The sequence below is a fragment of the Homarus americanus genome, unplaced genomic scaffold (genome assembly GCF_018991925.1).
Source record: "Homarus americanus isolate GMGI-L3 unplaced genomic scaffold, GMGI_Hamer_2.0 scaffold11794, whole genome shotgun sequence".
In the NCBI taxonomy this organism is placed as follows: Eukaryota; Metazoa; Arthropoda; class Malacostraca; order Decapoda; family Nephropidae; genus Homarus; species Homarus americanus.
In genome coordinates this window covers 346,632-358,079 of record NW_024739301.1, presented here as the reverse complement: position 1 = coordinate 358,079, position 11,448 = coordinate 346,632, and the positions used below count along the sequence as shown (strand labels likewise).

Sequence of the window (11,448 nt, the reverse complement as noted above, 5' to 3'; positions counted from 1 at the left end):
TTTTAAATATCAAATCAGAAGTTATTCTGATCAATTACAACATATAAAACGATACATACAATTTATTAGTGAAGATAAAAATATTCAAAATATTTTTAAATACAAACTTCTTCCCGAATTTATACAAAATTTGTACTTCATATTATAAAGGGGTGGTTTAGGTTTATCAGCACGACCGCTGTCACTCGACGGACGACCACCATGGCGATAAGAGGACTGAGAATAGCACTCCTCCTGGGGGCTGTGTGTGTTGCTACCGGAGAAGTGGAAGACGTAGAGGATAAAGAAATTGTCCGAGCCAGGCTTGAGGTAATGTACATATAGATGTGTAACTTTTATACTGTACAGGTAACATTGATAGAGACTTTGGATAAGAGACGATGCTTGCTGTCCTTCGTTGTGTTGACAGTATGTAGGATTTTTATACTCGTTAACTATAGACCGTGTTCGATTTGAAGAACCAATAAATTTTGGCCCCAATTTTATGATTAGTTCGTTCCGATTCCCAAACTACATTATATGGAGGACGTGGGTAATAATAATGAGTTGTCTAAATAGGTTGACCTGTAAAATAGAAAATCAGGTAAATTTCACTGTTGTCACCATTCGAGGAAGTTAAAACAATGCAATAAACATGGTAACAAGTGTTCAAAACATCAAACACTATCGGAACAAGATTTATATCTAACAAACGGGGTGGGGGGGGGGTTCCACAGTTATGTTCTGGGTGTGTACCCCGCTACATCGTTCGAGGTTCTGGAAGTGTACCGCCATGTACGAACAACATACTTCATAAAATGTTAAATATCTCGCTTATGCTGTACGTATTTTGCACAAGAAATGCCATTGAAGAAAAGTGTATCGAATTGTAAAAAGTGCCGATTGCAACTATAAAATTAGAGATTCGTTTAGTGGCAACAAGTGAAATACCGAAATCTCACTATATAATGGAACAGCCACAATTATTTATTTTATGAAGTTTCGTAGGGTTAGTAAAATATATTACAGTATTATATTCCACGAAAATGACCCCGTGTAACCCTCAGGCAGTAGTGTGGGAAGTGGATCCTACGTTTCGCACTGCTATTGGCTGTTACCCGAGGATAAACAGCTGTTGTTTCTCAGCTGTAAAGTACGAGTGAGCCGCCACGTGTCACGGCTCGCATGCATACAAATACAACTGTGTCCTACTTATTGAAATACGTATTAAATACTAGCGCTCTGGGTAATTAGGTGATTCTTAAAGCTATTATTTGGTTATTACCCCGGATATTTCTTCTTTGTCACCAAGTTTTAGGTTCACTTCCATCACCCAGAATACATGTACGGTACTGTGGTACGTTATAAGCAGGGGTTAAATTAATTGAATAAGGTCTATATTATTTTACTACTGGAGCATCACTGAAAAAAGTTTTTGTAGTATTGTTTAAATATCACTTGAAATTGTGGTTAGTAAACCATTCAGTTGTTGTATCTGCGAAACACTTTGAATTGGCAAGTAAACTTAGGCTTACGGGTTTTTGACACTTCGTAAATAAAATAAAGTGGTAGATTGGTGGGTTGATATACTGTACACCGCCTCGCACCTCAAGAGACACCTGGAGACGGAATGGAGGAGGACACAGTGGACAATGGATAAAAGGAATCCAAAGCACTCCACTGTCCAAAGTACAGAGATTGCCCAACCAAGCAAGAAAACGAGTGATAGTACTCTTGAGTACTCCAGGTAAAGATTCGATTTAGTTACACCACGAAAACTATTTAAAAAATGGGTTTTCATGGTACATTTTATACTGCTTCAGACGAATCTGACCTTAATTTCCGATACAAATGAGCTGTTATGGAGATAAGCCCCCCCCCCCTCTTACTCAATTAGCAACAATGATGGTTGTTCAAAGTGGGCAGAGCTTTGATGTAGAGGGAAATTGTGAGGTAAAATACTATGAAGAACACCAAGCAAACCTTTGAAAACCTTAACTTATTACCTAACCTTTAAATAGAAATGCTAGTGTGACGCCGCCTTTAATGACTCTTAAAGAAATTATTTTTATCCGATTTTGATCAAACTAAGTAAGGTAAATGCATATTTTGATAACCAGAATGGGTTCACTGTTGTATCCGCTATATGGCTACTTATAATAGTTTGCTACAATCAGATAATGAAGCGCATTTAATTTTTGGGGGGTTTCAGGGTTTTTACGCTCGTACTCCAGCTGAGCAGTATACTTGTACTGTACATACAATACTTTGGTTGATTGGGTTGGTAATCTCGTATGCCATTCACTTGCTTTTAATTATATTTACTTCACCATGTCTTTGTATTATATTCACTAACACTGCTCGTCAATAAAAGTCCACCAAAGGGAGAATATAACCCAGGAGCTAATCATTTGCTATTCTCGTGTTATAATACACACACCTGAAGAAATTATGTAATAACACATAAATCATAAAGGTGGAATCTCACTGTGGAACTTAAAACAGAAGACAGCACCGTAACCCACGGTTGTAAAGGTTACAGTAAATTTAGTGCTCATTTTTTATATTCTTCCGCGGGATTTTGGTGATGTGGTTACAATACACCCATATACATGCGCTGCTGCGCCAGGTGTTAAACCATTACTGTATAGATGTACACGTGTTGCGCCACTATAAATGTACAGTACACATGTTGCGCAGTTGCTGAAACATATGCATAGGTTGTACACAGGTGTTCATCGAAAGGTGAGGCATAGATAAGCTTGTGATCAAGGCGGGACAAGAAATGCGAGATCTTGAGCATAATTATAAATTACTGTAATTTTTTCCCGAGGTCTTTGCCACGAAACCGTAATATAGCATTGCTTGATTGCGTGGTTCGTAGATACTGTACACTGTACAGTCTTGGCTGCAACTTCAGCTTCGGAAAACTAATTAATCAACAAACCTTTTTCTGTTCTAAATTAATCAAGTTGAACTTTTACTTGCTGGTCATAACAAAATCACCGAACCTGCACGACTGCACGATTCTTGTAGAAATTGAATTTGACGATTACATTAAGCTAGATTTAGTTGAGCATCCTGGTTTAATCAGGAGTAGGGGAAACCCCCACCCCCGGGGCATTTTGGGCACTACGAGGTTCTCTGATTGAACATAAGAAAATAAGGAGTCTGCAATAGGCCGGTTGGCCTGTGCATGGCAGCTCCTGTCGAGAGTTACTACCACTCTCTATCATCGCAGAAGTCATCCAGTACAGAGTACCGGGAATTTTGTATGTGCAATCAATAGTTTAGACAGTTCCAAGAAACTTCTATGACGCTTCCCTCGCAAATGACTTGTATATGCGGGGTTACAGCTAGAAGGGTAGGTTAGGTATTTTCCAGGTCATTTGCAAGGGGATGTTTTTCTTCACAGCGCGTGCTCTACTACGTCATTTTAGGGGAAAGGATTTTTTTCCAGGATTGTTTTTTAACGCCGATAGAGGAAGATAGCGGGTGGCTTATTTAGTCCCGGCACTATCTCGAGATTACAACGGAGAGCGAGCCAGCCCTGGCCATACTTTGCATTGGCACCGTAGGCTAAATAACACGAGGCTACCTATTGACCCAGTAGGTGAAAACTTTGTGTTCCTCTTGACTAGTAAACATTTGCTGGTAAGAGTGTCCTAGTCTGGGGGAACCTTAGGGAGGCAGCATCTCCGGGGAACAAGGGAGGATGGTTACTTCAGACTGTCTTGGTTCTTGGAGCAGATGTCTCGTTTCCAGAAGATGGAGCTTTTAAGTTTATCGAGGAGGCTGGCCGACTCCATAAACTATAATAGCTTATGATAAACTAAGTAATTTTATAATTTTATGCTATTTTATTTTTAATCGGCTCCAGATGAACTAGAAACATTCAATCTCAATGCCGAGTTGGCCGTTACCTTATGTCGTAGTTTTAAAGTGCTTTTGCATGTTGGAGGCAAATTTAACTTAAAAAAAAACCCGACCCCGGGATGGCTTCACATAGTAGTGTGTATATTGTAACTGTCTATTTTGACTTAAATACTGTACTCGTAGTCCCTATAAGTAATCAAATGACCTTTCATACACAGCCATTTTCCGAGATTATGCCGTTTATACACGTAAGTTTCTCTGATTTTGGCAATTTTTATTTACGGCTGGTTTGTAGGAAGGTGGGTGATTCGTGGTACGGATAAATGGGAACACTTGTCAGGTGTGCATGTGAATGGATGTAGTCCGATTCGATTCTAAGTGACAGCAGAGACGTGTATAAAAGATGACGAATAAGCCCCATTTTTACTTTGGCTATACAAGGTATATTACAAGTTATTAGTGATCGCTCCAGTATAGTGTAGTCGGTTCTTAAATTACCCTAACCAGCACATTTCGCCATTATACTGTATTAAACTGTTGTATTAAAAATTATCTTGTATGCGGCACGGCGATTAGGATGATTGTTGATAGGAAGCTTTTTGGGGATGTAAAGGTTATAGTTACGGGAAAAGTGCTCCTTGCTGGTGAGGTTGCTGGTGTGACATACTGTTTAAAAGGTGCAGGGAAAGGAAGGTGTATATATGTTGCGAGGAGACGAGTGTGGAAGTTGAAGGAACAATGTAAGAGAAGCAATTTATGCCGAGTTATAAAAATGGGAAACCTCCTGGGGGTTGGACAGTCAGTTGCTGGACCAAAGTAGAGGATGTTCCTCTGAGCGCATCTGATGAGATGTGTGGTTGAACAGAGGGCCAACCAAGCATGTAGTAACATTTTTTTAATGGGATTAGCCCACCGGGCATAGGTCACTGACACACATCAGGGCCTGGGGTGACGAAAATATAATAATAATAATAATAATAACAATAGTAATAATATTAATAACAATATTAATATTATTATTAACAATTAATAAAATAAATAGCAAATTAATAAAAATAAAAATACTACTACTAATAATAATAATAACCATAATTATATACAAAAACGAAAAAAATAAATAGTGAGAAACTATATACATTATGTATGTTGTGTTGTCCAAGTAAGAGAAAAAACCCTAGACCCTGCAATTGTGTGTAAATGAGGCAGAAAGTCATATCAGCAACCTGGGACTTGGTCAAAATTTTCGTGATGCCATATGGCAGCAGGGTCTACCATTAGATAACACACAATGCTTCCAATATCTTCCCAGGCGGTAATACCTCCCTGTTTGGTAGCTGCCTACTACCTTATAAATGTTGAAATGCCCAAGAGCGATAAAAGGCGAAAAGGAGATTGTAGAAGGTCTGGAAGATGGTTGGTAACAAGGTGGAGTGCCTGGAGGAAGGCCAGAAGAGTTGTAAGGCTATGAACAGGACACAATCGCGGATATGTTGAATAATGCAGACTCAAACTGTGGATAAACAGGGTTGTTAGTGAACAGTGCGTGAGAAATGACTGGTAACACGGTTGTTAACGAGGAAATCGAGGATACCTGGAAAAAAGTTAGGATCGATTATTGAATGGGGAGGAGTGGCATTAAGAGTTATGAACTTAAGAGAAACCGAATCTGTGCGGTATGGAGAGCTGTTATCAGTTAACCCGGGCTTATCCAAGCAAACGTGGAAAATGGCTGTGTAACAATATGCTTAGGTTATATAAATGTAAACTGGGTCCTTGACCCCCTTCTCTTTGGGGAAGAGTTCCATTATTTAATTTTAAAGGATCCGGTTCATGGTGTCCTTTGGCATAATTTCTGAATGATCAATAAAATCATTTTTTTTTACACTTGCCACTAACTTATTAAGCAGCAAAAATAAAGTACAGTACCTGTACCTGTATTGGTCGCTGGTCGGGTACTCCTCTGACATTGTCAGAAGTCTTTAAATATTTTTTTATTTTTTTTTGGCCGCATTGCCTTTTAAGAATTCGCTTGAAAATACATTATATACTGCAATTTTTTTACATGGGCTAACTGTAAATGGTGGTAATGGTATGGCGGTAACGAGAGCCCTGGTTTGGATGGTACAAGGCATTTAGCAGTGCTGCTGATCACAGCCTTCACAGGTGATTCTGGTCACAAATATTTACATACAGGTGCGTAGTTAATTATATACATACAGGTGTAGTTAATTATTTACATAGGTAAGGGATATGTATGCATAACAAACTTGTGCTGCTTATGTAAACACCTGTTAGGGAATTACGCCACGTCAGGCCCCTCGACACAATCTGAGGCTGTTACTGCACTACGTGTTTGCCGTTCAACACCCCAGCGCGCATGACCTACGAGACCTTCACTATAAACATTAATATGTATCTTCCTTTACCTCTCTAATGAAAGCTTTTGTTACCCCCACCAAATGTCAATGTATGTAATAGTCATTTATGCCCATATATTTATTTTTAATATTGAGTAAGGACTTAACTTCGTACTCATATGTTAATTTTGTGAATAGAATAATTTAATGAAGCTTTGTACGGTATACGCAGAGAACGTGGCATTATCCATGGCAATAATTGCCAACTTGAGCAAGGAGAGTAAATTTTGTGAATGTTAGGGATTGCTACTAATTATTTGAGGGTTTAAGATTTTGTACAAAGAGGAATACATCAGATTATAATCACAGCCCATCGGTAGGTTCAGAGGCAGTACACTACTATCCCTCCTGCAGATGATGTTACAAAGGATGGGTAGGGCCGGGGGTGGGTGCCAGGGAGGACCATGACCCCACCCAAAACAGTGTAACCCTGCAACACTTAAGTCATATCAGTACAGGTAGTCCTTGTGCACACACTGACCATCCCTCACACCAAATGACGGAGCGATGCAGAGGTGAAAACACGTCCCTATTCATTAAGGTTCTCGTTCATTGCTATTTGCTGCTTTGTTGGAAATCCATGCTGCCTTTTAAAGTGTCCTAGATGCATTTTTGGAAAACAAGAGGATAGTTATTTAGTGGGTCCCTTATTTTTGACATGACGAGTCACGTCACCCCCCCCCCCTTCTCTTAAGCTCCTCTACGTGTGTGTTGGTGTGGGGATTAGTGGATGACATTATGACCTGATCTCATGTTTAATAAGCTCACCCTGTCCATGTAATCCAGTTGCCTCTGAAGATGTCTTGAATAAAGACGAAAGCTAAGGTGCTCCGTTTCCCTTTCCCGTGTGATATAATATATATATATATATATATATATATATATATATATATATATATATATATAATCAACTTTAATAGATAATACTGTACCGTATTTCATGATGCTGGTGGAGCTGAGTGAAGGTGTACCCATGTTATGTCTGGGCTCTTAACTCGAGTTTTCTTTGTATTTAAGGTAGTTATTGATGCAATAATTGGTAACACATTACCACACAAAACGTTTGCCATTTATAGGGAAAACAAATTTAAACTTTGGATAACATTTCTTGCTGAATAAGGTTTACTATTGGTGTCATATAGTCAGGCAACATATGCCGCAACAAGTCGGTACACAACTACATCACTCCGGTGACCTGTCTCATTTTCTTATTACGTCTTTCATGTACGTACAACAATTATTTACTTTTTATCTATTTTTTATTTATATATTTTTATTTATTTTTTTTTGGGGGGGGGGGTCAGTAGACGTCGCGTCGCTAAGTTGGCTAATGTGATGTGTGTGTTCAATCGTGTGACGTAGATGATTTCAGTAATTACCACATTTTGTTCAGTAATCGGGACTGAGAACATGGAGTAAATCTTTCAAGATAAAATAAGAAGTATTTTTGGTACAAGCACAGAAAACAATCAAACTACAAACTTTAATATTTACAATATATTACATGTGAAATTTCAGCCATTATAACAACGTTCAAATTGAAACGCTTGACAACCTTCTCTTCAATGTAATATAGCGTGAGTGAATCTATAAAAGTTTATCATACGAGACCCGAATTATGGAAGAACGAGATATGAAAAGTATTTTCTGATTTTGCTTCACGAACTAAAATTTTGCCGACATATGAATTCTTAATAAAGTACTTTCCGTTATACCAACTTCGACAGATCCTAGATCACTTCTGAGGTTAATAATACATCCATGGAGTCCCCAGGATATTTAATTGTTAAACTGAATATTTCAAATGTAGAATAAATAATGAACCCTCGTTAAAGTTTTCAGAGAGATTTGTATCTACCGTAGCCAACACGGTTAGGTTATTTACAGTACAAGATCAGAGGAAATTAAAGCTATTTGTGTATTGATCGGTGTACATAAATTGTGTACAAACAATACTTTTTTTCTGGTGGGCTCGTAAGGCCGGAACGGACATACCCTGACGCGAGTTGTCCGAACGAGCAAGTTTAGTTACACCAATCTCACTATATTCGAATCGCATCTTATTTAAATCTTTCAAATTTTATCCTAGCGGGAAGACAGTTTCTCCTTTCCTAGAAAGATTGCGAGTTGTGTGATAGGTATTAGCTGAGAAACTTGTAACATGCGGCGTCACATATCTGGTTAAGGCCTTGATGTGAACGCATCCTAAAGGTACTTTATTGTACTTGTCATTAATAAGTTACTAAGTGCACCACTCGGTAATTACATATCTGTATTCCCAGTTATGTTAGAAATTCTGTCAACAAATTTTAGTAAATTAAATACCTTTAGTATTCATTACTGTATTTTGCCCTATGTCTTTCCATTTATTTTACTGTACATCAATCCACTCCTTCATGAGCAGACACTTTTCCAAGAGTTAACAAGTTCATTTTTTTTTCAATTTCAATTGTTTATTCCTTGATAGAGGAAGCGGGATCCTAGTGGTCACTAGGTACCCCTGTACAATGACACCAGAAGCATCTGGCAAGTGTGACAAGTATATACAGTATAAATATTATAAAGGGGCTTACTAAAGCCTAAGGAAGGAAGGATATTCCTTTAACACATAATCAATGTTATTTACAAAGTTAACAAGTTTACTTTTTAATTATTTCAGAGCTGCGGTGGATGACAGCTGAACAGGCTCCCCGAGGTGAAGAAATTCATCAACGAGGACGTTCCTTTCTTGTATCCTTTCATTGCAATATATATAATTTGAATGTAATGTTTTGCCAATAACACCCACCCACACCTATCCACTAATACGAAGTAAAGCAGAAAATAATTTATAATTGGCTGTTTAGCAATCTGTATTGACGTGTATGTAACACATTTCAATTGTCTTTACGAAAATGGTTCTCTACATTATATGTACTTAAATTTTTATTTGGGTTATGTATATAAGGTTACTTGGGGTTTTCTCTTTCGAATACATTTATCTCGTAATAATTCTAACCGGGAACATAGATTTCCATTTGGCATCACTGCGCCATCACACTGGAGCCCCAACACACTCCTGGTTGTAAATTCCACCAAACTCGGCGACATTAATATACAATAATCCTCAATATTTTAGTTTTTGAAGTTTGGTTTCATCTACTGGCATGTCAATGTTGTTCCTTATCACACCACCTTCCCCAACTCTTGCATTAATTAACTTATTTATTTTTTACAGTAAACATGGCTTCTTAGGTACCTTTTAAAATCATTTAGGTTTGGGTAATGTTTGCTTGGATCTGTTGTAAACACTTTACTGAAAATAAAACAAGAGTAAATTTCGGCATTGAAGACATTGTCACCCGCACCACTGTTTATCACTACGTAGTTGTTGCTTGGATTTTTAATCTTGTGGGGTAGCTAAAATTTTAAGTGGTAACTAAACACAAGTTTGTGGGTTATTGGTAAGATGGGTTGAGGTAGTAGCAGGTCAGCTGACTTGCCTGCCAATCAGGTGCTCTGCATACTCGACCCGTATTTTGTAGGTCTGTTATAGTTAAGGGTTTAAGGTATAGGAGTTTTGGCTCGGGGCCCATTACTTTGATCCTGCAACAAAGCATAGCTTTGAAAATATTATTTTCCCACGTTGCCAGTTTCCTCTCCTTAACCTGTAGTGTACTTTCCATTATAATTACCTATAGTGCCATGTAACAGTTTCTCTGACAAGCAATTGCAGTTTGTTTTCCTAACAAGAAGATCAGTCATAATGTTAAGTATATGCACATTGGTGGTGCTCCCCCAGTGATGAACTTCATAAACAAACTCGACCAGGTTAGTATACATGTACTGTATTTGCATATTATAAAAGCTTGTGCTATATTCAAATTATATGTAACCACAAATTCCACTCACAAAATACCAGTCCAAGTGGGAGAATAATGGGATGGGCACATATTTCAGATAAGCAAGATAAGTGTTTATAGACTGAACTGTAAGCAAGCTTTATCTTAAGACTCACTAATATGAACTTTATGCAAAGGTGGTGGAGCGTGTCCCCTTGGAAAAATTTAATCGGGAAGAATGCAATCAGGTTCTACTAAAGAAAGGCTTCTACAAGAAGAGTGACAAGGATGAAGAGGTACCAGAGGAATTCCGCACTGGCCCATACAAGGAGAAGGAAGAGCTCTAGATGAAGTCATCACTACTTATAGTATTTGATTATTATTGCAGTGTGTCGATTGATTTGGGATACTTACTTGAGAGTATTTCCATTATAACTTTTTTATTATAAATTTCGGACTATGTTAGAACTTAGGAGACATTAGTCTTTCGTGATTGGGGTACTGTACATTAAAATTTATGATAAAGTATTAAGTAAAGTCTGCAATAACTAACTTTTATATAATTTTTTTTTGGAGAAGCACGATTTTTCAACTGATTATAACCAAAGCACAAACAATATACTGAGCAGTAATATGAACCTACTATGATGGGAGGGGTGTAAAGAGCTTCTAGCTCTCGCTACTTTCGGAAGTAAATGGGTTCGGGTACTGATGGGTATGTTGTGCACACTAGGTTTTGTAGTTTGAATAAAAAAAATGACTTCATGGATCCTTCTATTTGTTCCTTATACGTGTTCATGTGTAGACATCTGAACAATCTCCATGTGTCAATAATCTTTTGACACTATTGTATATAAATAGTTTTTGTTGAATCATATGGTGTTATCGCACAATATCATGTATGGCGCAATGTGCTGCGTTTTATACACAGCGGCCACATTTCGGGGGCGAGTGTTTGCTCATTGGAGCTAGCCATCCTCCTATAATATACAGTGCTGTAGAATCTTTGGTCTGAAGCGGGGATTACTAAACTCGCAAATTTCAATGTCTATCCGCCACGTACTAGCAAACAATCTTCCTTGTGCTATGGTGAGACGATTCAGAAAATCAGGTGAAATAAATACACATTTGTTCATACACACGCACACAGCACTCGAGTATGTAGGCTACTGTACTTACGTGTATATATGCACTGCGTGTGTGTACGGTTTGTGCATGTGTAGTTATGATTTTTCACCCGATTTTCTCAGATGTAACATTATAAGAGGCCGTTCATGCAAAATACTTTACTAAACCTTGCCTACAGAAAGACTTTACAACTCTAGAAAAGATGCAACACGGATTATCAAAAATTA

At 37.9% G+C, this 11,448-nt stretch overlaps 1 protein-coding gene across 1 annotated transcript; it reads left to right on the top strand.

The window, feature by feature from the left end:
* The first annotated feature begins 157 nt into the window (after window positions 1-157).
* LOC121874470 (selenoprotein M-like) lies at window positions 158-10,858 on the top strand. Its single transcript, XM_042378588.1, has 4 exons — window positions 158-309; window positions 8,932-9,002; window positions 10,013-10,082; window positions 10,291-10,858. Exons 1-4 carry the CDS (start codon window positions 202-204, stop codon window positions 10,438-10,440), a joined length of 399 nt encoding a protein of 132 aa, XP_042234522.1. The 5' UTR covers window positions 158-201; the 3' UTR covers window positions 10,441-10,858.
* Window positions 10,859-11,448: the final 590 nt, after the last annotated feature.